The following is a 27,804-nucleotide window of genomic DNA, read 5'->3' on the forward strand; positions in this document are numbered from 1 at the left end:
TGCAAAAGGTTGGCTATTTCACCGAGGACAGTGATCCTCCAGTGCCCTCCATGGCACTTCCCCCACTGAGAAAGGATATAGGCCAGCCATATTAGCCCTCTCTCTCTCTCCCAAGAACACCTCCTATGTGGAGCTGTCTTCACCCACCAGGGACTGTACCCAACTTCTCTCACCTCCAGTTCTATGAAACTAGATCATCCCATTACTCACAAATAGCTTGAATGACTCAAGTTACTGATTTGTGTCCTAGAAAGCTTTACTATAGTAGTTAACACAAAGAATTATGGATTCTAGGATAATTTAATGTTTTTGCAGGGAACAAAGGAAACAGAAGTTGACTACTGTTATCCCGTTTGTGTCTACAGGTGCTGGCTTTACTGTATGAAGACCTCAAAAAAACCCCTGGGGTGGGAAAGGGAAGTTCCTTCTCCTTGCCCCATATGTATTTAAAACAAAATATAGTTGCCACATACGTTAACTAGTTTTACCTAATTAACACCTCACTTCTTCATTCTTCACTAGAATAATATTAAACAAGTTGAAAACTTTTTCTTAATTGTATGAAATGGTAGCTGACATGCTTCATTTTCAGTGAAGGAAGGAAAACTACTGCCAAAACCTTGCTGCTGAGAGCAGCACTGCAAATAGTCATGGTCCAGTATGACGGAACAGGAACTCACATGCTTGTAGCTGAGATTTTCCTAATAGTTAAGAATATCACAGTTAGTGCACGAACAAAAATGTTCTACCACACCAGAGGTGAACAGAGCTGACCGGGGAGTTATTACAGCAAACACATTTCAGGACAACACTACAGAGATATTGCAGCTCCAGGGAATAGTAAAAGCAGACGTGATCTAATAAGAAACCTTCACATAACAGCTGGAAATGTTTAAAACTGAAAAATGCCTTCAAATTTTACTGTGATTTAGCTTTATAGCAGCTTTTTTCTCCACAAGCCCTGGTTCAGAGCTGTACAGCTTCATTCCATTAAGTGAGGTTAGCATAATGTTATTAACAGAAATGCAAGCAACAGAATATGATGATTATTTCCAAGGCTCAAAAGTTTTAATAGCAGAATCATCTCCAGGGATAATGCAGACTTTTTATTTATGTTAACAGCTTTTTACAATGTATACTCAATAATGCTAGAAGCAGTTTAGGTGGATCCATTTTTCCACATTGAGATATCAGTTTGAAAAGGCAATACAAAATGAGTTAATAGCCAGAAATCTTATTATATAAATACATTAGAAATCAAATGCTTTCTACAAAGAGATATATATCCCTGAATACAGTCACATCTTTGATAATCATGAAATTTCAAATTTAATTTTAGGTCAGACTACCTTCCTATCCCTGAGCTGTCAAGTAAGTCCATGAGGTGCAAAATGGGTTTATATAAAATAATATCTTTTATTTCAATGGTAGCATTTTCATACTTGGTCCAAAGTATCTGGAATCTTACTAATCACTTTCATTCCATTTTTAGTCTGCTTTGATCTGTCCATGTTCCTATTTTAAAAAGTTTTCCATGTTACATTTTTAGAAGTGTATTTTAATATTTAATTAATATGTGTAGATATGTATGTTAAAAATAGCTTAATTATTTGACTAAGGAAAATGCAGAATTGGTCCTAACAGCATAATTCCAACCACTTTAACAAAAGAAATCAACTGTTTTTATAATCCATAGGGAATACTCTCCTAAAGTACAAAAATACTCAATCCTCTTCTAAAATAGTCAAAGTAGCTAAGAGTCTTCCTGTGAATAAAAATGGAATGGTTTGTCATAACTGTTCACTGTAAGAAAGCATTTGCAAGTGCAAATACATTTGCACTGCAAGATTATTATTTTGCTCAGGAATCACTGAAATCAAAAATCAACCTAGAAAATGTCTTGCAGTATTTATTTGACTAAATACTAATGCTGAGAAGACTTTCTGAAATATAGTTACATTCACTAACACTACCAGACTATTCACATTAATATGGACTCTCAAGTTAAAATCCTAAATAGAAGTTTGTTCTAAATGGGTAATGCTATTGTCTTTTCCCAAAAAGACAACACTAAGTCCCATTTATAGCTATCATATGGTTTTGTGTTCAATAGAAGAACGTCTAGTACACCTGATTAAGAAAGCAATTTGCAGGAAAAAACATTCTGCCCTGTTACAAAGTCTGCCCTTTGCAGCAGACATACTTGAAACTTGGAAATAAAAAGAATCAAATTGATTCCAATATGGAAGTGCATTTAAAAAGCTGTGGAGAAGATGATGCAATTTGTTAACACAGAAGAAGTTCTCATGTTAAGGGCCCAGTGGCTAAGGATATGTGAAAGGGCTGCTCAGTCAACAGAAAGAGGACAGGCCAACAGCACAATCTTACTTGTGTCCAGAAAGTTCTGGAAAGCAGAAAAGCTGATAATGCCACATTAATTGCTAATTAAATATTTGCTACTGGTGTCTACTCTATTACAAAAACATTTGTGTATCAGAAGAAACACATGTCAAGTTTTAATCTCTTGGAGATGCTGTTGGATCTGCAAGAGAACAGACAGAAATATAAATAACTGATACTGTAACCACACATGAGGACACACAACACACACACACTCAAAAAAAGCCATTTATCTGAAAGACTACATACCACCTTAATGTCTGGCCTTCTGGTTTTTTTGTCGTTCAGACACCGATCAGCAATTGAATACATTTTATGAACTGAAGGTACATCCCAGTCACTCATCTTTTCATCAACATAATCCTCAATAGTTGCTTCCTCATCCTCAATTTCATCTTTTATACTTAACTACAAGAGAGTTTGAACTAATGAGCAGATAACATTGTAAGGATCTGAACAGCCTTTAAAAATATAAATGAACTATATATTTTTATTTATAATTTATTTTATTGTACATTATTTTAATTAACACAACATCATAACGCAATTTTCTTTAAGCTGCATTATACAGGTTTAATTTTCTCCTACTTCAAGGCTCAGTTTCCTAGCATTGGCTGTTTTTTAAGCAAAGCATGATTGACATATTTATGTTTACCCACAAATATGCAAGCTTAAGTTAATATATTTTTTCCTTTTTTGTCACTTTTATAAAGCCTCTTTCTCTAATGCCTTCTGTTTCTAGTCTCAGTGGCTGCTGTATCTATTCTAAAAGGAAACTTCTAGACCGAAATCAAATTTTAAATCTCACAGGTTTAGTCCAAAAGTCTCCAGTTCCAACACACTTGAAATGTGGTATCTGTCATAACACATACTTCATTTACGTTTCCTTGAACAGTAAGAAATAAGAGGCAATGAGTAGAGGGAGGTCGTGCCTTCCTCTATGGGTCAGTCTGAAATTGCTGACCAACACTGAACTACCTCAAAATTTTCAAAGCTGGGGATGCCATATGATCTTACACTGACCATTCTCTTTATGCTGCCAGAAGTACTTCACAAAGATAAACTATACTAGTCAAATCATACTTCATATTCCTTTTTAGATCCTATCTCTGAAAAAGCCTGCTTCAAAAACACTGAGTTCTCCAAGGTCTTTACAAGCTCAACAGGATAACTATTATGCTACTCCAAAAGATATAGCTTAGAAGGACAAAAAAAAAATCTATTAATAATACACAGGTATTCCTAAAGCTGGGGAAGAAAGTGACCTGGTATCAAACAGTATGGAACAAAACGAATCCAGACCTCATTGCTATTTCATACTTAGTAAATAAATTAATCTTTATGTAAAATGTATTTTAGAAAAACCTTGGATTAAAGAGTTCAGAACATAATTTTAAACTACATGAAAGACTAAATTATGAAGAACCTTGTAAGATTTTTTATTCAAGAGGGTAAGCTGAGACATTAGTTTCCTAAGTAGTAAAAAAGAAGAGGAAATTCAACCCACCCATCACTCTGCAAAAAAGCCCTTACATTTCAAACTTCACTAACTAGGGTTAAAAACACAAGGTATTTGCAAATTATTAGTAAAATTGAAGAAGATGGAAACTGATATAGAACCATAAAGAAACAACTGAGGTGAATAGTTCAAAATGTTCCAGGGAATGAGGAATTATCAGAGTATCTGGGAGTAGGCTAATAAAGCACAATGGTATTACAATAAGAACCAGTACTGAACCAAAGAATTCCAGTATCAAATTGGAAGATGAGAGCCTTGAGGGGTGAATAATCTACCAGCCAAGAGATAAAAGTTTCAGACTCGCCTCTAAGACAAACAGCTTATTGACATAAGTGCTATTTTCACAACTACATATTTTGATGACTAATTTGTCTCAGAACCTGTTAACTGACTATGATTTCATATAAAGTAATTCTGGAGCAGTGGGAGGGGAGGAGAAGGCAAAAAGAACATACCAGTAATTGTGGTTCTCGGTTTTCATCTACTGGAGGAAGACCCGTTATTATTTCCAGTAAGACCTAGGAGGAAAAAAAAGCCGAAGAGAAAATGAAGCATAGAATAATCCTTAGCACATATACCATTTGCAAGAAGTACCATGACCCCCAGACTTTCAAACAAACGCTCCCAGGATCTGTGTTTGTCCAAAGATACAGTCATCTGTATAATTAATTGATGTTCCTGTTGTTCCTACCTTTATTTTCAATAACTGTTATTAGGAGTATGGCTTACGAATTTCAACGCAAGTTTTTCTCACCCTATATGATGTTCCTTTAAAGTAAGGCAAAAGGATTTCCAACGTATTCAGACACAGTGTCTGGCCTATCTTCTCATGAAACTAAATGCCATGAAGGAAGTGGTCAGGAGTCATTACAGTCTTGGATCTCTTGGATTTGTTATCTTATGGATATCCATTAATTCATGTAATGGATTCATTATTCTGCCAAATATTAAGCTCATGTCTTTTCTGTACTCAAGTCTAAGGCAAATTCCACACGGACATTGTACTTTTGGTGCTGAAATATAGTAAAACACATTAATTTTGAACCATTTTCTTGATTTTCTTTTTCAGCCTGAGTTACGCTCTCATGCAATACTAAGCAAGAAGACACAATGTTCCACATCACTTCAAACTACATTTAGCAAGAACTTGGACTATTATTTTACTCTGGTCTTTCACATAGAAAAATCGACATACTCTATGATCTTAAGACAATCAAAGTTTAGAAACACTATCTTAAGAAAACATCTATTGGGAAAAAGAAGAAGTATAGCCCAGAGTAGATTATTTAATTTCAGATATTCTTGATTTAGTATGCTTTTATAATTTACAAAAAAAGTCATATACTGCTTTCCACATTCTACTTACTACTCCAAAACTGAAGATATCAGATTTAGGTGTTATCTCTCCTCGCAGAGCTTCAGGCGCCATATAGGCTGCTGTTCCAACAATTCTTTCAGTCATGATTGTCTGTGTGAATGTTACAGATGCTCTTGCAAGGCCAAAGTCAGAAATTTTGGGTATGTATGTATCAGTTAATAAGATATTTGCACTGGGGGAGAAAGGAGGGGGAAAAAAAGAAAAAAGAATTTTCCAAACCAGTACAATAATTAGGTTTTGTAACAGACTAATATCTCTTTAGTAACCAAATGCAAACCTGCTATTTTGACTGCCTTGAAAGCTATTTATACATAATTCATATAGCAAATTATGTATGAGTTAGTTTTGTTAGAAATTGCTCAATTTCAAAATCGATTTCTCTACATAAATCAAGAACTGACGGCCAAGATCCATCCATATTTTTTATTGTGTGTGCATGCATTCACACATAAAACCCCCCACTTTCTTGTAAGAGGCCAGTATGTTGCACTTATGTTTTGGCTTTAAGAAGGACAATAGTGAACACTTAGCTCTGATCAACTTGTACTGGATCACAGCATGATTCTTATAGTCTAAATCTCTGCTCAGAACTAACAGAAGCAGTTTTTAATACCTATTATCTAATACTATGTCAACCATTACAAATTCATGTGCCAGAGGAATACTGATACTCTTATTCTTGCCTTGGAAGAAAACCAGAACACTTATTACTGCTAGAATAATATGTGTTGTGTTTCCACTTGATCTCCAGCGTTTACTTTCCATAAAAAAACCCCAATCCTGACAAACGAGGCTCACCTCAGAGACCTTAACGCTTTCATAAAATACTCAGTGGGATGAATTACACCATAAATCTACTGGGTTTTAAACTTGTAGCACTTGGAACCATTTTAAAGTCACTTAATACTTCTGTAATCCTCATTTTCTGATCCCCTTAATGGAACTGTAAAAAAACCACATAGCCTGATACAATACATAACACTTACTAAAAACTTATATTTCTAACTTCCCCTTGCTCACCAAACCTTAACAAAATTAACACAGCTGTAAGCTAGAACAGATCACTTGGTGTTAGAACTGCTGTAAATAATGCTAAATATAAGACCGCTACAAAAGGCCAAACACTAGTCAAGGCATCATCCACCAACTGGTTTCATATGTAAAGCTCAGCTTCTAAAAGGAAGAAATCTGAGCTTCTTTTCAAGTTGAGTCAAGTCCAAGAGTGGTCATTTTTTGGATACATCACAAAGAGCACAACAGAAGCAAGTTTTACTGCAACTGTCAAGCTTCAAGAGAGAAATGAACTATTCCTTTGGCATAACCAAGTGAAAAAGAACTATGAACAACTGTGAGAACACCCATTCAATCATGTACCCCTCTAGCCTAGAGAAGCTGTTCTAGTGCCTGTGTGGTTATGAATGGTCTCTACATGTCACAGCAAAATACAAACTGAAGTTAATCTTCTTAGATGTCTCTTCATCTAAGTTTTACCTGGAAGTGGCAGCACTATTAATAACACCAATCGAATTTATTGAACTATTCACACTACAAGTTGCAAAACGGAATCCAAACAAAAAACAAAACAAAACCCAATTCTGTAATATGATCAACTCACAGCAGTTAGAAGGGCAGAAGTAGCGCGTAGGGTAAAAAAGAGCACCCCTTCCAGTCATTACACTTCTCTAGAGGCTTAAGCAGGGAAGAAAGAAGAAACATTGTCAAAGCAGCAAGCACATACATGAGGTTGCTGAAGAAAAGGCTTGTTACTCACAAGCTGCAAGGTCCCAAAACTGAAGATGCCTATATTTAGCAGAGGTGCCAGAAGCCAGAAAGCTATTGAAACATTCATCCATGACACCCAATCAGTCAGCTGCTGTTTCTTAACCCTCAAAAGGAGTAAGGCATTTGGGGCTTTTCTTCAAAGACTTGGACTAATTTTTAAAAAAACCAATACAATGAACTGTAGCAAGAAAGGGGAAACAAACAAGCAGACAACAACCCCCTTACCCCCTAAAAAAAACTCCCCAAAAAACCCAACCAAAAAACCCACCAGAAAACACAACCAAACTCTACAACAAAACCCTCCCTTTTCTGAGCTCTGATACCCCCTAGAAAAAAATTCTAGTATAACAAACAGTGAACATTATCATTGAAGAACTCTGAACTTCATAAACCTGACTGAAGCAATTTTACTGTCTTCATAAAAACTAGGAGTAAATCAAAGGAGACACTGAAAAAATATTCTAGGAAAAGGAAAAAAAAGTGTGGGTTTTCATCTGAAAAATTCCCTATTTAAAAATTCATTGTTTTTCAACAGCAGCTTATTCATTAGCAGCAGTTGTGAATGAACAGAACTTTCTGCATGTTCTTGCAGCACTCAAATAACTATCTGATAGTAACAGATTACGATACAAATTACAATTTACATTATATTTTACAAATTATGTTTATAATACAAATTACAATTACAATGCAAAATCTCATGGCTGGAAAGCTATCCAGTGGCTAAGGGAGCTGGGGTTGTTTAGCCTGGAGAAAAGGAGGCTCAGGGGAGACCTTATCACTCTACAGCTACCTGACAGGAAGTTTAGCACAGTGGGGGTCGGTCTCTTCTGCCAAGTAACAAGTATTCGGACAAGAGAAAATGGCCTCAAGTTGTGCCATGGGACATTTAGACTGGATATTAGGAAAATTTTCTTCAACAAAAGGGCAGTCAAGCATTGGAACAGGCTGCCCAGGAAAGTGGTTGAATCACCATCCCTGGAGGTATTTAAAAGACATGTAGGTGTGGCACTTTGAGACATGGTGTAGTGGTGAACATGGCAGTGCTGTGTTAATAGCTGAACTTGATGATTTGCAAGGTCTTTTCCACCCTAAACAACTCTATGGTTCTAATAGCCTCATAATTATCTAAAGAAGTCTGTACCGGTAATGTCCTTGTGGCACAGACAAGATTATGGTGATGGATGTCACTTGCAGAAAGATTGTGCCCTTGACTGAAGCAATGCTTTTTGAAGTTTGTTCTCTCTAAAGTTACTTTAATGAGGAAGAAAAAAAAAGAAAAGAAAAAAAGAAAAAAAGTGAAAATGCAGCCAGCAATAGTCTGCAGCTTTTACCTTTTAATATCTCTGTGAATATGATTATTTTCATGCAAAAAATTGATGCCATTTGCTGTACCTTGAACAATTTTACATCTTGTATTCCAAGAAATTGGTGGAGTGTCATTCTTGATTGAGAAAAGAGAAAGGCAAGTAAAAAAGTGAAAAGTATATAGATATATATGGTCACATAAACCAAAACAAAACTTACAAACCCCCCATAACCCAAAACAGACTTCTTGCTATCATTTGTTGTTTTCAAGTAAATCATTAAAAATACCACTAGCATACCTTTCTTAATTGACTTGGGCATATATACATGCATTTGTCACATTCTGTTCTTTCCCTGCCTTTTGCCGTAGATTAATTCACCAGTTGCAAAAAATGTTCTTGGTTAATATTCGACTCTGACCCTACAAGACCAGCCGCCCTGCAGAGAATCTACCACACCTTCCACTTCACACTGGCACTGATACCAGAGCCTTTAACCCAAAACAAACAGTTCAAAGGAATCCACAGCTTTTACTAACAATGAGAAGTCAATCTTCCAGTGTTTTTGGATTTACCGCTTCTCAGGAGTTTAAGTTTTATTCGTGTTACTAAGTAGGCCTTAGAAGTGAGGACACCTACATTTCAAAACCACTTCTTAATCTTGTCAGTGGCCGAGAGAAGAGGATTACAACATCTCACCATTCCACCACCTCCCTTGCCCGCTCAAAATTTAGACAAGAACATGACATAAGCAAGAGTCCATGCCCCAAAACACATCCAGTGAAGTCACAAAATGATGTTATCAGCAAGAACATTCAGTAAGCACATTCCTCACCTATTTGACCTTATCAGAAAAAGATTTTTTCTGATTTATAGATTCTGATTTAGATTTTTTTCTTTATACTATAAATCTCTCTCTTCTTTGTAAAGGACTGTTTAGTATAAAACAGAGTTTTTGAACTCCTTCAACAAACTAACATGGACACTGATCTACTAGCTTAAGTCTGACTTACTATTGGTATCACTCTGTCTGTCCTTCATAGACAGAGTTGCCTTATCAAACCAAAGCAACTTATTATTTATTAAAAGCCAAGGCTAGAAGATACACCGTTTGATTAAATCAGAATAAAACACTGCATTTACACAAAATAATAATTTTAAAAAAATGTAATTCCCATTTATTTAGAAAGAGGTATGTAAACTATGAGCATTGTGTTATAACCACTATCACTAGGACAATGAACAAAGGGAAATTTCACAATCCAGAATCTCAAGAACTAGTGGAGAACATGCCAGCGTTAGAGCTGTGAACAGTACTGCAGCACCCTTTGCATTGCTTCACACAGGCACACCAAGTCCAACCTCCTGTGCTGCTTCAGGTACTGGTACCTGACATTGTATTATCAGACTGATTTGATTTTACTCTATCTAAACCATTTGAATAAAATGTTATTGGAAGAATACTTGTTATCATATTTTCTTCTAAAACACAAGAGCAAGTAGCAAAACATCATTTGGCCATTACAGTTCAGTACTGTTTCAGGGACATTCCACAGATACTTATACTTTAGCAAAGAAGGACAACTGGAAGCTAGAAAAGATTTTATTTACCAGACAAGCAAGTCTGTCAAGCAATGAACCATTGGGCATGTATTCATACACCAGACATGGCTGAGCACCATCACTTGAGAAACCAAGTAATTCTACTAGATTTTCATGCTGACACCTAAAGCAAAGGATAAAAAAAAAAAATCTGTTCATATATGTTCTGAAAGACACTGAACATCTGAGGAAAATACAAAGCAGAGGGAACTTGATTCCCAATTACTTGTTTCAGCTCTACTGCACACAGCCAGGTTTCTGTGGTGATGCTTGAAAACAAACATAGTCATGCTATACAAGAAACATTCTCACTTGCCATGAAAATCACTAAGTTATGCTAGAAATACAGAAATTGTATGAGACTGTACTCACTTTGCCATCATGTTTATTTCTTGTTCAAATTGCTGCTTCAAGTCCTGAACACTAACATCAACCATCTACAAAAGGAAATTTTTGATGTTAATATCACTGGACATATTGAAATGCACAGTTGTTAATTTAAGAAAAAATGGAACTGTAAACCTTTCTTTAGATGTGTTATATGTAACAACTAGTTAACTGTTTACTCAGCTCGAAAATGAAGTATCAGAACATGACTTTTAATTCCTTGGAACACAGCATTATTGGACAAATGGATCCAGTTTCAGCACAGTCACCAACTTACCATTTGCTGCATACTCATTATAAAATTAACTTATTCACACAAACCAATGGTTATGAAGACTAAAATTCCGTAGCAATACCTATTTTGCTTGTGAATCTTACCTATATGAATCTGAAATGGAAACCTTCTTAGCAACCCTTCCCTTGTGCCACTTCTCACCAGGGAGAGCACTCTGCTCTTCCTGACAATTTGCCCGAGCCACTCAAAGGGAGCTACAGAGAAGGCGAGAATTGTTTCACATGACTGTGCCAACTCATTCATGGGACTACAGGATAAGGTTCTCAACCCAACTAATGTTTAACATGGTGACACTTTTTGAATTATATCATTCTACACTTTCCACAATAAGCAAAATAAGTCTATACTATAAAGTAAACAGTCATTAAAATGAAAAAAAACCAGGAAACTCACAGCAACGAGCTTCTTGACAGCCACATTTCTGCCATTGATGTAGCCTTTGAATACAACGCCAAAGCCGCCTTCTCCCAGTTTATTACCTCCAGATGATTCTGGTCGGGCATCAAAATTATTTGTAATGCTTTCCAAGTCATGAAACAAAAAATTATGGAAATCTGAAAAACATATTTGACATTTAGCATAAAGCTCTGATTTCACTTAAGGAACAAGTGTATCAAATAGGTTTCCTGCTTCGGTTCTATTAAAACAAAAACTTGATACCACACAAATCCTGACACAGTGGAGCTCTACTTCCAGATTCGTGATGAAGATACCAGAAAAAAAAAAAGGCAGACAAATAACTAGCTATGCATAATTTTCTTCACAACTAGCACTGTAACAGCCTTCTGATTCTATTTTTTGTTCATACTTGTAATACAGGTAATAGGAATTAAACATGCTGCAGATCACAGAGAGAGCCACGCTGCCTTAGATGTAAAAAATACACCTAGACCACATCATGTTTCTGGCAGTAACACAAAAGTGGACCTTTAGGAAGGAATAGATCAACCATACACTCTCCTAAGATGCCTACTTTAGTCATCTGTTCTCCAGCATTCTTAGTCATTTCTGACATATAAAATCCAGCTTTAAAACATAAGATGCTGAATAGTCTATAAAATAAGCATTGGAAAAGGGCAACAGGAATATGTGTGGCACAAAATAAATTGCAATGTGACTAACAGTCAAGTCTTTCATCACGTTAGGTGACTTGTTGGCAAGGTGAAAGATGCTGTTTCCCATAAATGCACGATGATAGGAACAGAGTCATCACTCTCATGCATTGCTATAATTTATTTCACATGGGGTGAAGGACAGATCACCAAAAAAAATTAGTACTTAATTCTACCAAAATAATTGCCTACCTGTGTTACTGGACTGTGAACTGCTGTTTTTTTGACTTAAGTAGGAAGGATCTGAATGTTGCTTCTCAGTACCCTGAACTAAAACAGGCTTTATAGATGCCGCTTCTTTTTCCTGTACAGGTAGTTGTTTCTCATGTATAGGCAAGGTTTCCTGTGAAGAAAGAGGTAATGTAACTTCTTGTGGCATCCTTACAGGTTCTGAAAATGGAATTTAGAAAAAGTGTTAACTACATTAGGAACCAGAAAAAAAAATATAATATTAATGCCAGTGTTTTTTAAAATTAGGAGACACATAAGCATCATGAGAAGGTTATATTTTGCCACCCTATGTCAACTCCAGCACTCCTACTGAAATTTGGAACTCTTATTTAAACTGTTATTACAAGTAATAGAAAGTGGAAAATATATCCATTTTGGGTTATTTTGACCCAATCCTTTCTGATTTTCTAGTTATTATGAAGCTCTTTAGCATCTTAGAAAACTGAGAACACGGTACAAAAATGTACAAGAGTAATAGTTACCTTGAAGCAACAGGCTTGCTGGTGCTAGGAATTGATTTCTAATCAGCAGATCCACAAGATCAGCAACTGTACAGTTTGTTGTTCCCCAGTCAAAAAGCAACTCACAAGTAGGACTCTTTCCCATTTGTACAAATGCCTCAAATCTCCTTTAAAGATAAATTAAGACCAACATTAAAAAAAAAAGTGACCTGAAGAAAGGAAAGAGATTAAAGGCAAATTACCAAAAAAAAAAAAAAAAACAAACACAAAAACTGCCCAAAAAACCCAAACCAAACCCCACATAGAAAAAAATTCTGAATGTACTGTACAAATTCACTAATCTTCTGAAAACGCAGCTAAAAGCCATAAAAAACATTCAAAATCAGGGGAAAATATTACAAAATATAGGAAAAACTAAGGTAAAAGCATGTATACACGGCTTCAGCATCTTTGTCCGGGACACATAATATACTGGCACATGAGACTAACAGACAAGAGAATGTCAGCAAGAGACAGGGGGTAAGTCAGAGCCAGATCAAATGGAAAAATAATTCAGTGCTTTCTGTCCATTTGGCATTCGCACTCCATTTTGAATGTTTTGAGATGGGCATTAAGCAGAAATTGAGATCTAGTATTCTGACTGATTTACTACTATTATAGAAAGACAAAGATTTAATGCTAATGTCACTAGAAAAGACTGAAAACCCAAAATGATAGATACAGTATTTAAAACCTCACAATCTTTGAAACAGCTTTGGGATTCCACAAGCCCTTCAAGCAACAAGGTGTTCATAAAATACTGCAGGCATTACTTCTTAATTAAACTTGTAGACAGCCCTAGGCCTAAAACTAACATTTGTTGGACATTTTCTTGGGAACTGTGAATTGGGAGTTATGGCCCAGTAGTCTCTTGGGCACAGTAAGGTCAATCTTTACTGGTCTGTAGGATACAGTTACACAGCCAACGCTGTATTGCTAAAAAAACATGTCTGTGGCTCTAATTAAGGCAAATTTCCTTGGTCAATTTTTCTTGAGCTTGTCTAAAAACTGAGCTGCAGAACAATTAGGAGTAATTACCTTGAGTTCCCTCAGGAAACAGCACTGTAAGATACAAGTACCTTACCTGTATAGCACACAAATTGCAGCAAGTTACAGTAATGGGATGGAAAACGGGACGGACACCGGTACGGAATGGACAAGACAGTTATGTTAAACAGGTAACACACGAGGTTACGTTACATGACTTTTATGTAGGACCTTATATGCATCTGGCTGTATCTGTCTTCACCGGACGGATTTGTTATATCCATGGCGAGCCTCCTCCAGCCCTCCTGCGGGTCGATGTAGTCCGCCAGCCGCCTCACGAGCCCGTAGCTCAGGCAGCGGACGAGCGTAGAAGCCGTCACGGGCTCGCCCATCCTCAGCTCCTGGGGACAAGAGTGGCGCCGTCATCTGCCGGGGTGCCACACCCGCGCCCCCCCGACAACGCCCGCCCCCGGCCCCCGGCCCGTCCTCACGGCTTCACAGTTGCCTCCCGGCCCGCCCGCGGCCACTCCCCGAGACGCGGCTCCCGCCCACCATTCCCAGTAGACAGGAGCCCCCTCCGCCCCACAGCCGGCAGCAGGAGCCCCCTGGAGTTCCCTCACCGCCCCCGTCGGTTCCCAGCAGCGGCGCCCACACCCCGCCCAGGCACCCCCCCGGCACCACTTCCCCTTTAAGAGGGCGGCGCCATCCCCGGGCGGCGCTGACGGGAACGCGGAAGCGCTCTGCTCCCACGCCGCCTCCCCATAGGCTGTTGGGGTGCCCCGCCCCTCGGCGCGCACCACATCCGGAAATAGGGAGGGGGGTTCCTTCCTTTCTTCTCTTTCCCCCCGGACCTGTGTGAGTTGGTACCGTCCTTGGGCCCCTTTTACCGTGGGGGGTGGAAGTCGTGGCGCCCCCTGGCGGCCCTACCGGAGGCTCCCGGAGCCGCGGCCTCCATCCCTGACCCCATCCCTGCTTCCCGGCCTCCATCCCTACCTCTGTCCTGCCTCCCGGCCTCCATTCCTGCCTCCCGGCTTCCGTCCCTGGCCCCATCCTTGCCTCCTCGCCTTTATCCCTGCCTCCGTCCTGCCTCCCGGCCTCCATCCCTGCCTCCCGGCCTGTCTCCCGGCCCCCATCCCTGCCTGCCTACTCTCCTTCCTCCCTCCCAGCCTTGCAGCATCCTTTCCTGTAGCAGTTGTTACTATCCGCCCCCCTCCCTCCCCGTTTCCCATCCGCTCCCGTTGCAGTCGCGGCGTGCCCGGCCGGGGACAGGGCAGGCCCGGCCATGCTGCCCTCCTTCAGTTACCTGACCGAACACACCGGCTTCCGCGGCACCATCAAAAACTCCCCCGCCGACTTCGTAGTGACAGAAATCGAGGTGCCCGAACGCTTCCTTGGGGACAGCGGGGCTGAACTGCCTCAGAAAACCAGCGAGGCGCTGGCGGAGCAAAGCGCCCCGTGCCCGCGGCAGCCCAAGCAGCGAAGAGCGGAGGCCCCCGGCCCGGGTGCCCCCCTGTGTCCCCGGGGGGCTGCGCCCGGGACCCCGGAGCGCGACCCGGGCCGGGCAGGGGGCGGCTGTGCTGCATCCTCTGGCAAGAAACAGCGTGAGGGAGCACCTGAGCCGAAATCCGGCCTCGAGGAAACCAAACTGGAGTCCTTACTCGGCAAACCCATGAGCGAACTGCTCAATAAGTTTGCTTGCGATCTGAAGGAAGCGTGGGGCTTGGAAAATAGTCCGAGTGCTGGCACTAGGGAGCTCTCGCTAGGAGCCAGGCTGGACAAGAAAAGTCGGGCTGATTTACACAGTGCTGTTAGGCAGAAATTCCCCTTTTTAGTCACTGTTACAAAAGACAATGAAATGATTGTAAAAGGAAATGCTGATTACAAAGAACTTTGTCAGTTAGTGACTGAAAAGGAAACAAGTGATTTCTTTAAATTTTTAGATGCAAAGCTAGAAAATTCGACGTTTTCTTTTGAGCCTGATGGAAACAAAGAGCACAGAAAAGTAGTTCACCACTTTCTCCATAGAAAATTCGGAAAACTTTTAGAAACAAAGTCTTTTACTGTGACAGATGTCAATGATCAGCCAAATATGTCAATAATAGTACGATTTCGAGAAAAATGTGGGTCCAGAAAAAGGTCTGCTGGTGGTTCACAGGAAAAACAAGATGTTTATACAGGTAAATACTACATTTTTACTGAAGATGGCAGGTATTATGCTGTTCTGTAGTAAGACTGAAACTGAATCATTTTTCTATGACGTGTAGGCCCAATTGACTCATTGTTTATGCTGAAATAAATCATTATCAATGTGGTGTAGTTACATTACTGGAGAATGACATGGATGAACCAAGTTACTGCAGTGATTTTAAATGAACTGTTCTGTGATAATGGTTACAGACAGTTCTTTTGGTTGTATTCTCAGTGTGTTAACTTTCCCTTGAAAGTAATTGGGTGATGTTAGGAGGTGTATCTAGATGTTGGACAAGTTAGGTCAAATTTGATATATGATCTCATTCCTACAAGCAGTTGGTTTCTGATTTAGAGAATGTTTCTAGAAATACATCAATGCATGTCTTTTGAATTGTGTTGCATTTACTCGGGTACTGTTTTTAAAGGCAGCAGCGTTTTCTGATTGTTCTAAGTTTTGTGTACTGTGTCTTTATTTCTCTCTTTCTGTGCTGAAAAAGTCCCATTTCCTTTATTTTTGTGGGGTGGGAGGACTGTTTCTTTACAGTTTCCATGCTGTTACAGTTTGAGGGGAAGAACCTGCCCATCTGTCATGGCAAAACACCTGTATGATTTAGAAGTGCAAATTCCTAGTAATTCTGAGGTGATTGTTTCAGCTTTCACCCTTCAGAAAGAAAATGTAGAAACACTAGAAGCAATCGGCTTGTTGGCTGCAGAACTTGATGTTCTTCCTTCAGACTTCAGTTACACTGGCATCAAAGATAAGAAGGCTATCACTTTCCAACCTATGGTTGTGAAGAAGGTGACTCCTGAGAGGTACTTAGAATATGTGTGCATTCAGTTTAGCACATAATTTTATATGTTTATAAGTATCAGTCTGGTGCAATGTTTTGAAATGTTTTTACTGATGTGTCTTCCCTTTGCCTGTATTGGAGGACAGTGGAAGTGGCTTGTAATATTTTGTGGCTTTAGGGAATATGCAGCTTAGCAGTGAAGTCCCCCAGTGGGGAACTTGAAGAAAAGTGTTGCCGTTCTCTGTATTTTTTATAATGCAAATATACTGTGTTGTCTGGGACAGTATTCTTGCAATTCATGCTCATGGGATCCACTTTACAATTTCTGAAATACCGTCCACTACCTGAAACTGAGAAGAAGCCTATGCTACAGGATGCAACGGTTTCCACATACTGTCAAAGTATTGTCTTGTGATCCCCAGACAACAGCTTAAATGCATTATAGTGCTACAAAACTAAAGTAAATCATTACAAATGTACTTTGGACAGATGCTATCTTTGAGTGTTAAGTATCAACTTCTGCCATATTGTCCAGTTTATAAACATAGGACTAAATAAAGAAGATATCACCAAACCTGAGGGAAGGAAATACATTCTGAACAATGTGTTAGTAATACGAAACGTGCCTTTCCATTCCTCATTTTTGTTACTTTTTGTAGCCAAATGAGTGAGTAAAAAAAACATATATTAAGTTTGCCATAGTAACGAAAAAAAAATTCCCGAGTCAAAACCGTAACTTATTTCTTCCTCAGCTTTAACTTTCTAGTGGGCTTTGTTCATAGCAACAAAGTACACTTTAGGAATGAAGAAAAATAGAATTTATAGTTTCAGGATTTATTACTAACCTAAGTATATATCAGTTGTAAAATTCCTCTGCAAACTGGGCTGTAGGGCCAGTTGTCCAAGAGATAATTAGCAAAACTTTGCATTAGTGCTTAAATGATGAAGCAAAATAGGTAAATGCATTCAAACCACTACTGCAACAGAAGAAATAAATAAATTTTATAAATAAACAATTTATAAAGTTATTAAAATAGTGCTTAGAATGTAAGATTTTATGCTGAAAGTTTCCTTTAATTTGGATGACTCTTATTTACACATAAGAACAAAGACGTTGATTGGATATTTTAAAAGGCAAATACTTGAACTGTCAGCTGTGTTTCCAATTACAAGCATGTGCAAGCATATCAGAGAATCAATGTGCAGGGAAATTATGTTTTGGAGGGGTTTTCGTTTGTTGTTTTTTTTTTTTATGAAAATAAGTTTTTTAGAACTGAAAAGTAAATAAATGACTTGTTTTTCAAAAAAAAAAAAAAGTTAAAAATTCAGGGTAGTTACCTTGAGAAAGTTCAATGAATTGCTTCATTCCAATATATGTCAATATCATGTAAGTGCAAATGATGCAAACATTTAAAAAGTATTTCTGGATTATAATTAAATTTTAAGACTTCCAACTCTGTATTTGTTTTGGTTTTCTCACAGTAGTCTGTTTTACATCCCATTTTATTCTTTAAGAGCTTTTTATTCTAATGCAAAGGTGAAGAAGATATTTATTACAAGTTGGATAGCTTTAGTAGAGGATGGTTTGTAATTTCTCCCACTTATTTATGTAGGTTGAAAGAAATTGGAAACAAAATGGAAAAAAAGGGCATGAGAATATACAACATACGTTCAACGTACCAGCACCTCAGGCTTGGTCAGCTGAAAGGCAATCACTTTGACATAGTTGTGAGAGATCTCCAAAAGCACAGTCATGACTCTTCTGCAGATTTAAAGAAAAGAATATCTGAAGCAATGGAAAATGTTGAGGTAAGAAAAGCCTCATGGTTGCCAATAACGTGAACAGTTTTAATTCTTTGCTGTTAAAAAAAATGCTTTTAAGGAAAATGCTTGTAATAGCATAATAATGGCAATATTTCGTAATTTTGATGCTTCTTGTGGTTTTATGTCTTTCCTGCATTATTTATGGAATCAGAAGTAAAACTGCCTTCCAAGGAGGGACCACAAGTGAATTCATTCTGTGTTATGCACTGCAGACCGCAGAGTGGTGCAGCAAAAGACATGGGGAATTCAGTAGCAAATGGGTATGGATATATGAGCCATTGCTGCACAGACCTGAGGCCAAAGTGATGGGTTTCACTGCAGGATCTGAAGGGGGAAAGAATATAGTTACTCATATATGCCATATATATGTCAACTGGTTGCCTTCTTTGGTCGTGTGAGAAACATGCACGGTCGGCTTGGGTGAAGAACTTTCATGGCATGAACACACATAAAATGCCCATATCAGAGAAAGAAGATCCCCTGAAAATCAATGGATTTTGATTCTGTTATCCTTAGTCCCTGAAGAAAACTCCATCATCAGACACTCTTAAACCACTAAGAAAAATAAAAGCAAATAATGGAAAGGAAAAACTGTAGGTGTTTTTTACAGCATTAATTTTCTTGCTCTATCTTTCTAAGTAATAACTGTAGTACAATTTACTTTAAGAAGATTAATCCAGGAATAAAGTCTTGAATGAAAACTATCCAGTGTGCATAAGCAAAATACATTACATGTATTTTGGAAATTAATTTTATTATTGAAAAAAAGCATTCAGCCAGTACTATAATGCTTTTCTCTCTCTCTGCTCCATCTGACTTGTTTTGTTTTGCTATTTGGAAAATGAAAACAAATTCCTACAATTGTGTATCTTACTTTATTAGATTTACCTTACTGGTCATGTGATGAATGACAAAGCAGGATGTGTATTAATCCAAACTATGTATTTTTCACCTTCCATGAAAGCAAAATTGCATATGGGACTTATGAATGTCCCAAGCAAGATTATATAATTTGAATTGAATAACCATTTCCAAAACAAATACCATATGTTTTTTGCTTGTCTACTCCATGTATACTTACTGTTTTCTAGAAAAAGGTGTTCTCATTGGATCATATGACTGTGGTTTTACTTCTCACATGTGCCCTAGAACTCATCAGGAGATTTAAAATCCCAATTAGCCAAAGTATTCACTCTTGGCCTTTAGATTACAATAATTATAGAAATTATATAATGTGGAAAAAAATAGTATTTTTAAGAAAAATGTCCAGCAGTGTTTACTGTTCATTACCTGTGCTATGCTGCATTTGCCTGAGTAGCGATTTCGTAATCCAATGCATATAAAAAGCTCGATTACTTTGACTTGGCCTGTAGTTGTATTCATTATAATTAACTATATAGAAATAATTTTGTTTCACTTAGCTGAGTTTTTTTAATGATGTGAAGACAACAGTAGAACTTGATTGTCTTTTTAGATGTTTCTAAATTAAGTTCCAAAATATTGTAATGAATCATGAGTAATGTTTTTGTTATGTATTATTTCTGATTAAAAAACCCTGTTTGTATTCATTTGGGATATAAATATAGATGTGTGTGTTGTATGCATAGTCTTACTAATGGTACCTGGTACTTTCATGCTTTTAATGAATTTATTCTTTACCATTCTAGACAAAAGGTTTTGTAAATTACTACGGACCTCAGCGATTTGGACAAGGACAAATTGTTCAGACAGATCAAATAGGATTGGCTTTACTGAGTGAAAAAATGGTATTTCCATTTTGTAATTTAAATAGTTACTGTCAAGATAATTTCACATTACTGTTGGAATGTCTAGGGCTAGAGTTGTCCTTCCCAGTGAACAATTTCATTTGTGAGATAAACCCACCTGTCTGCTGGAAGCAATTGCCAGATCAGTTTTGATAACATAACCATGAAGATCTTCATACTGAAATAAATAATCTTTTTTTAAACAGCAGGTGCAGATTTAAATAGTTCAGGAAGTGATTTTTCCGTCTGTAATTGGAATGTGATTATGATTGTCTTCATGCCACTTGGCAGGAAAGTGGTTGCATTCCATACAAGGTTTCAATACTGAAATGAAGCAGTCTTTATACAGTGTTTATTCATGGTTCTGATTGCCTCCTAACTTTGAGCTGGACCTCTTTATCCTGCTTGGGGTCTGTTTATTTCTTAAAAAAGTCACATAGGTTCATCAGAAACTATTTGCTTTTTCAATACCATGGTAATTTATCTGCTATATAGAAAAGATTGCTGCTTTCCATTATTCCTTGGCTACTTTCCCAAACTCAGTTCTGAGTGATTACCCCTATGTAAGCTAAGAGCTTATTTCTTAAGTAATAATTCATAAGATAAATGTACTTTTCAATGTATATGATAGAGTACTTCTAATCTTGTTTTGATTCTAAGAAAAGTCAGGAAGACTTCTCTTCCAAATATAAGAATCAAGATTTGAGGGCAGTCAATGAAAGTTAGTGTTGATGTATCTGACATTTTGAATTCTGGTATGCTGGCAGTTGGTACCAGGTGCCAATCCCTGGGTAGTAATGATTTAAATCTCTAGTCTTAACTCAGTTACTTTAATTTAAAACAGGTAGGAACTACTACTTATATTAAAAATGTGCCACTATGTGTTTGCACAGTCCAGTATGGAGGAGGACAAGAACCAGATGTCACAGGTCAGTGTAAGTGCAAGCAAATTGAGTGGCTCCACTGATGTTGCAAGTAACAGAGATTACGGTAGTGTTTTCCTTGTCACAGTGTTATCTAACCTAATATAGATCCGTATTTAAAAAAAAAAGGAAAAAAAAAGGAAATATGATTGTCCCTCTGTATGAGACTGTGGAAAATGTTCAGTCTAAATTTTGCATGAAGCACGCAGGAGGGAAAGAAGGGCCCTTCCTGTTCAGGATAGAAGTATGACAATTTAAAGTGGAGAAGTTTTAACTGGATGATCAAGAAGAGTGACTGATTTTTCACAGAGCTTTGAAAACTGTCTTGTGTCTTCTTGATGACTAAAACTTGCCTTTAATTTGAGAAGGAACACAACACATTGAACTGCAGTTCATGGCATTTTCTATGAAAGAGAGAATTTGACTTTTCCCTTAAAGAACTGATACAATTTTGATACCTTGCAGAATATATTAAGACAGAACTGGATGCATGATTATCTGTATAGTTGACAAATAGTTATGTTTAACTGCAAAAAAGTATAAATTATTAATATTCTTCTTTAAAGGTGGAAGCTATGAAGTTGTTCTTCACACCTGAAGATACTGATGATCCTGTAAACAATGCAAAAAGATACTTTCTTCAAACTGGTATGTCCAGTTAATTTGTCCACATATTTATTCAGGGTCAGTATTGTGAGAGAGTAAGGTGTTGCTGCACAAGGAGATACTTTTTATTTTCCCACTGCTTTATGCCACTTTTACTTTATTCTGTGGAGCTCAATAGAGTTGCACACGTAAAAATTAGATGAGAATGAGGCCCTAAATGTGCAAAATAGTGGAAAATTAGTGTACTTCAGGTGCAAGGCAGTACAGAAACAAATGCTGTATATCACAATGCTGGAAAAGACTAAGATCATTTTATCAGAGGATTTTTGGCCTCCTTCCATCTGTCTGCTTTTGGACTACAAACTTATCCTCCCTAATAAGAGAAGTATACAGGAATGTGGCACCCAACTAATACTCAGCACTTAACACATCTACTCTCTTTCTGTCTTGACCTAAAATCAATAAAATACGTCAAAAGCAGAAGTATGCTAAGTGCTCTGTTTCCCATATTTATTGCTTTTGTCATTCAACTGAACTTTCTGTCCAAAACTAAAAATTTGGAGTTGCTCTCAACTTCAAATATATTTTTTCTTTTCAAATATCCCACATCTATTAGCCTGCTTACCTATCTGTCTGTAGATTGATAGAACAACTATGATATATAGCTTCAAATGACACAGATATGTTTCATTTCACAAGAAAATATAAGATGAATCATTCTTTTCTGTACATTGCTGTATGATGCATGGAAAGACATTGATGTGGACCCTGAAAGCAGCTGCTTGCCTTTTCCTGAAAGCAAAAGGTAAAAGGCTATGCAAAAGGCCTCATCAGGTAATCACTTGTAATGAGAAAATATGTAAACCGTAACATTTTAAATATACAACATTGAAATAGTGTAGTACAAATCTGATTAAATGTATTTTCATCTTGGTTGAGGCTCAGACTTCCCAGCGACCAATGTAATTTGTACCTTTAAAACGAAGACATGTTTTTACCCACTGTGAAATACATATTCTCAAATGATGCAAAGTAGTGGTTTAATGTTCTTTTATAGCTTAGTTTTTACTTTGTTACCTGATCTAAAAAAAACCTTAGGAGCGATGAAATAAGTTTCTAAAAAAAAAAGACAAACTAGACTGACTAACTGAATGACAGCTATTTTAATTTATACTGCATGAAATAATAAAATTCATGGGACTGTTGATAGCCATATCAGATGAAGTTTGTCTAACATGGCATGTGGAAGGAAAGGAAATAATAACCTAATGGCTTAAAGAGGTTAGACTGACACTTTTTTCCCCTACTTGAATATTTCATCTTCTTAAGTGTATTTTTTTCTCTCAGGTAATATTTGAAAAATCAGCGATTACTTACACTGTTATTTTTCTTTATGTCAGAAGATGCAAAGGGCACGCTCGTGATGCTGCCAGAATTTAAAGTAAGAGAGAAGATGTTGCTACGAGCTTTAAATCGCTATGGTGTAAATCATGAAGGCTGTACCAAAGGATGGCTCAACATTCCTCATTCCTTGCGCATATTCTATGTCCATGCTTATTGCAGTAAAATTTGGAATGAAGCAGCATCATATAGGCTGAAGATTTATGGCTTAAAAGTGGTTGAGGGTGATCTTGTCCTCTCAGAAGAAAATGATGAAAGCATTTCCCTGAATAACAAGGTGAGTCTTCCCAAAGTAGTTTCTTGTAAAACAAACAAACAAACAAAAAAACCCAAAAAACCCTACAGACAAAACAAAACCAAAAAACCCCAACCAACTTAATACACTTGAATGCATAATCAGACATGTGCTAATGCCTTTATTTTGCTTCATTCATTAAAATATTTAATATTAGTGAAAAAGTTGAAAAACATAATGTAGCTTTTTTTGTTGTACCATAAACAGACATAGGAGCTAGACATATATTAGCTTTTATCTGTTTTGGCTGTTCATTTTATTCAAGTGGGAAGAAGGAACAGAATGTCAGAATTGATACATGTGAGAATTTATGCTCTTAGGATCTGACTGGGGAAAACCTTCAGAGTGGACTCTGGGTGTGCCTGTATTACCAGTCAGTGCAGATCTGAGTCTCGCTCCCAACTCAGGCTTTCCCATTATATATATTGCTGAGTGTAAAGCAGTGGTGAAAGGTGACCTCAGATTGAACTGGTAATCTCATTGCAACTACAAAGGCAAAGCATGTTTAGCACAATTTCACTGATAGTGGGTCTAAACTATTAGCAGCTATTCTATGTAGAAAATGTAGCAGTCTTCTTGGGAAAATAGTAAGGGGCCATGAAATGCTTTTGCTTGCCCACAACACAGCCTGGGAGCCATGCATGGAGCCATGGGTGAGCCAAGGAGCAGAATCCAGCACTGGAGTGTCTGGTCCCAGGTTTTGGCATGCTGAAGTCCATTCTGAAGCCCTCTCTTCTTTTAGGGTTGGCATACCTTTTTCTTAATGTGAAAGCAGTTGGGTCTCTTCTCCCAAGTAGCAACTGATAGGACAAGAGGAAATGGCCTCAAGTTGTGACAGAGAAGTTTAGATTGGGTATTAGGAAAAATTCTTCACCAAAAGGCTTATCAAGCACTGGAAAGGCTGCACAGGGAAGTGGTTGAGACTCCATCTTTGGAAGTATGTGATGAGGGTTTAGTTGTGGACTTGGTGGTGCTTGGTTTACAACTAGGCTCAATCTTTTCCAACTTTGATGATTCTATGATTATATCTTCCTCCTGATCATCAGATAATGATCATCAGATAAATCATAGAACTGTGCAGTGTTTTACTGCAAAATTAACAGGTGTGTGAATAGGCAGAATGTAAGAATTTCTTTTGGGTGAACCTCTTACAAATTTGAAGGCAAGAGCACTTGGAAGGTAACCTCCAGTCCCTATGGAGTGGCTACTGTTTCCACTGAGATTTTTCTTTAACAATATTTTTGAGAATGAATGTTCATAAAAAAGTAGATCAAATGAAATTAAAAGCAGAGGTATCAAATTCAGTATTGAGTTACTGAGTTTTATGTAGATATATTCCTACTTAATATAGAACATTTTTCTTCATATTTTTGCTTTTGCTGATGCAAAAGGAGGTTGCATTGACTTAGTTAACTTCAGACTCAAAGAATATTAGTGGTAAATATTTAATGCAATACCATCTGTCAGTAAACTGATTATATTAAGCATATCCTAAGATTTTTTCCATACCTGAAAGAGTTTCTTGTCCTTGTAGCAGTCAAATAACCTTAGAATCCTTTACAAGTTTGGGAGTACAGTGTATAATTCCTAAAAAGCAAGTATATGTTTTTACTTTTTAAAAAGTTGGTGCTTTTTTCTTAACTTCTTAAATGTCTTGTCAGGTTCATGTAGTCACTGCTTCAGAAGAGTCAGCTAGAAAATATTCTATATACCAGGTAAGTCTGTATGAAAAATTCTGAGTTATCTCTTTATTTCATTAAAATGTTTTGTTTTAAATAAAATGCGATTAATTTAACTGGTGTAGTCTTCTTCCCTGCCAGAATGCATATTAAAGAAAACACACATAAACTAATCTCCACTCTCATAACAAATTTACTTTGTAATGGAATTAAGTACAGTGTCATTTTCAGTATGGCAATATTTGTCATGAAACTGAATACTTTGAAGAAAATTTCAGTCTGCTGGCAAAAACTTTCAAAAATAGTTGACGTTCTAATTTTTGAAGGTTTCAGAGTGCGTACTTGCGTGGTCTTATGTGGCAGCTGAATGTCTTTATTGCTGTATCTTTCCCAACAAGCAAGGAAATTATTTTTAATATATTCCTAGTTTGTTTTAGGAATCCTGATACATTGATTATTTTTTTCTGCGTTCGCGAAGCCTAGCCATGATGATGATGAATTGCATTTGAGATACCTGCAGTGCTCTGGTTTACTATTTCAGGCCCTAAAACACAAGATTCAAAAACATTTGAAATTGTTATTACATGTATTTAAAGAAGAATGGGTGTTACTTCAAATATGTTTGTTGTTTTGTTTTTTTTTTTTTTTGAAGGTGGTTCTTCCAATGGTGGGACATAGTATCAAGTATCCCAGTAATAAAGTTGGAGAGTGGTACCATGAAAGACTTTCTAAGGATGAACTGGAAATGTGCAAATTCAGAGTGTCACCATTACAGCTGAATATACCTGGATGCTACCGACTCATTTTGAAAAATGTTCAGAATCTCTCATATTTTTTGGAAGGTGGTGAAAAAGGGATCAAAATTGAGGACAACCATCTGAATGATTTAAAAGTCTCTCTTCATATATCATTTGACCTTGATCCTTCATGTTATGCAACAGTCTGTCTGAGAGAAATAATGAAATGTGACTTTTAAGATTCCACTTAATTGCAGGAATTTTGTACAATGTTTATATTTTATGTGTAATGCCAAGAACATAAGGGAGAAGAACAGGTTCAAGTCATGAACAGGAAAAATTTGTAGATTGAGATTCATACAGATCAGGAAAAAAACTCACGCAAATCCTTTGGAACACTCAAAAAACTTTCCAAACTCTAAATGCAAAGCCTTGAAAGCATTGGAGTAAAGCTATATGTTATACCAGGCAGGTCTAACAGAACTTAAAGAAACCATGGGCAGCTAGCATGAATTTCCTCTTTGCATAGATATCTGACTTGCAGAGTTAAATCCTGGAAACGTATTTCCAGCAAACAAATATATCTTGTATTTCATAGTATTTTTCTTTACTGTTTTATACTAAATGCTGTTCAAGCAATAATGTTAGACGTTTGCAGCCTACAGGTATGTAACTGAAAAGTTATTGTACTGAGGTTCGCTAAATATATTTTATTTTCATTTTATTTAGGCACTTAATGTTAAAAGGTAAAAGTCCTTAGTCAACAGTGACAAGTCATCTGTTGCTTTATCAGACATTCAATGAATCTCCCAACTTAAGTCAATGCTAAGGATTCCAGGATTAAGTAATGCATAGTTGTTAATGCCTTTTCCAGTAAGCTCCTCAAGATGAGGTGAGTACTTAACATCATTGAAAAACCATTTATAATAAAACCAAAACTATGTTATATTGTTTACAGGATAAAGAGTCTATTCCTGTTACTGTGAAGCCTTATGGTAGCACAAAACAAATTAATTGAACCAACTGTGGGATAAAAAAGCTTTTCTTTCTTGATTAAAAATAAAAAAAAGGCCGTTAACTGTGATAAAAATGAATGGATTTGTGAAAAAGGGGAGAACAAAAAAAACATAATTTACCTTGACTTTAGCAAGGTGTTTGGCAGTGTCCCACAATATTTACATTGTGAAACCAAGTTAGGATGTATCGGTTTGGATGGGTGGGCAGCCAGATGGGTAAAACGTGGATGATGAGGTTCAGGGAGTAGTGATTAACAGGTCATCCTCTACCTGGAATGAGTGTCACTGGGATATCTTCTGGGCCCCATCCTGTTTAATGTCTTTGTCAGTGGCCTGGACAAGGGAATGGAGTTCACCTTCATGACTCTGAAGGGGACACCAAATTGAGGGATCAGACGGATATTGTGGAGGATCAGGCTGCTGTTCAGGGCAACTGAGACATGCTGAAGGAACAGGCCAGCAGAACCATATGACATTCAAGAAAAACAAATGCAAAGTGCTGCCTGTGGTAAGGAAGCACCCATGCAGCAGCCCAGGCTGGTGAGCAGCTCTGCAGGAATGGCCCCAGGAACCTGGTGGGCAGCTGAACATGAGCCAACTATGTGCCTTGGCAGCAAGAATGACCAACAGCCTCCTGGAATGTGTTAGCAGGGGCACAACCAGTAGGTCAAGGGAAGGTATTACATCTCATTGTTCAGTACTTGTTGGATCACATTTAACCTCTACATTCAGTTTTGGTGCCCAGCACAAGAAAAAGATAAATAAACTGGACCAAGCTCAGTGGAGGGCCTCTGAGCTATTACGGGACTGGAGTCCTTGCCATTGAGGACATGCTAAAGGAACTAGGCCTCTTCAACCTGGAGAAGATACAGCTTGGGGGAGAACCAACAATAGCTCTCCAGTATCTGTGAGGAGGTTAGCAAGAAGATGGAGCCAGGCACAGTGTGGCAGGAGGTGTTATGTTCCACTCTACAAGGCAGAAGTAGCTTTTGTTTTTCTGCTAATAAATCCCTTGGGGTGAATTAAAGTAAATCTAAACCAGATAATCAGTGGTTACAGATATAGATATATGTATA

At 37.5% G+C, this 27,804-nt stretch overlaps 2 protein-coding genes across 5 annotated transcripts; one reads left to right on the top strand and one right to left on the bottom strand.

Annotated features, from left to right (window-relative positions):
• Positions 1-1,046: 1,046 nt before the first annotated feature.
• On the bottom strand, positions 1,047-14,848 carry IRAK4 (interleukin 1 receptor associated kinase 4). 2 transcript variants are annotated; one of them, XM_027682287.1, is made up of 12 exons: positions 14,804-14,848; positions 13,732-13,901; positions 12,496-12,641; positions 11,975-12,172; positions 11,064-11,224; positions 10,361-10,425; positions 9,998-10,112; positions 8,414-8,523; positions 5,286-5,469; positions 4,375-4,437; positions 2,650-2,808; positions 1,047-2,542 (listed from the first exon to the last, which is right to left on the bottom strand). In XM_027682287.1, exons 2-12 carry the CDS (start codon positions 13,890-13,892, stop codon positions 2,510-2,512), a joined length of 1,395 nt encoding a protein of 464 aa, XP_027538088.1. In that variant the 5' UTR covers positions 13,893-13,901; positions 14,804-14,848; the 3' UTR covers positions 1,047-2,509. The 2 variants fall into 2 exon arrangements, with proteins under 2 accessions (XP_027538088.1, XP_027538087.1); XM_027682286.1 differs by lacking the exon at positions 14,804-14,848 and adding an exon at positions 14,121-14,218.
• PUS7L (pseudouridine synthase 7 like) lies at positions 14,453-27,804 on the top strand. Of its 3 annotated transcripts, XM_027682284.1 has the most exons (9): positions 14,803-14,875; positions 15,441-15,677; positions 16,344-16,503; positions 18,095-18,290; positions 19,973-20,071; positions 21,561-21,642; positions 23,001-23,278; positions 24,958-25,011; positions 25,628-27,804. In XM_027682284.1, the coding sequence occupies exons 2-9, from the start codon at positions 15,590-15,592 to the stop codon at positions 25,949-25,951; spliced, it is 1,281 nt and encodes a 426-aa protein (XP_027538085.1). In that variant the 5' UTR covers positions 14,803-14,875; positions 15,441-15,589; the 3' UTR covers positions 25,952-27,804. The 3 variants fall into 3 exon arrangements, with proteins under 3 accessions (XP_027538084.1, XP_027538085.1, XP_027538086.1); XM_027682283.1 differs by having other exon boundaries at positions 14,453-15,677; XM_027682285.1 differs by lacking the exon at positions 14,803-14,875 and having other exon boundaries at positions 15,549-15,677; positions 16,358-16,503.

This window comes from Neopelma chrysocephalum, unplaced genomic scaffold (genome assembly GCF_003984885.1).
Source record: "Neopelma chrysocephalum unplaced genomic scaffold, ASM398488v2 Primary Assembly neopelma1_62, whole genome shotgun sequence".
NCBI lineage: Eukaryota > Metazoa > Chordata > Aves > Passeriformes > Pipridae > Neopelma > Neopelma chrysocephalum.

What these genes read in the sequence shown, in the direction of transcription:
- IRAK4 (XM_027682287.1), bottom strand. Translation starts at nt 13,892, where the DNA reads ATGGGCGAGCCCGTGACGGCTTCTACGCTCGTCCGCTGCCTGAGCTAC. An exon ending in TTGACAGACTTGCTTGTCTG is followed by an intron (nt 8,524 to 9,997) that starts GTAAATAAAATC and finishes TTCTCAATCAAG; the next exon opens with AATGACACTCCACCAATTTC. An exon ending in ACCGAGAACCACAATTACTG is followed by an intron (nt 2,809 to 4,374) that starts GTATGTTCTTTT and finishes ACTCTCTTGTAG; the next exon opens with TTAAGTATAAAAGATGAAAT.
- PUS7L (XM_027682283.1), top strand. Translation starts at nt 14,783, where the DNA reads ATGCTGCCCTCCTTCAGTTACCTGACCGAACACACCGGCTTCCGCGGC. An exon ending in CTTTACTGAGTGAAAAAATG is followed by an intron (nt 20,072 to 21,560) that starts GTATTTCCATTT and finishes TCTTCTTTAAAG; the next exon opens with GTGGAAGCTATGAAGTTGTT. An exon ending in AAGATACTTTCTTCAAACTG is followed by an intron (nt 21,643 to 23,000) that starts GTATGTCCAGTT and finishes TCTTTATGTCAG; the next exon opens with AAGATGCAAAGGGCACGCTC.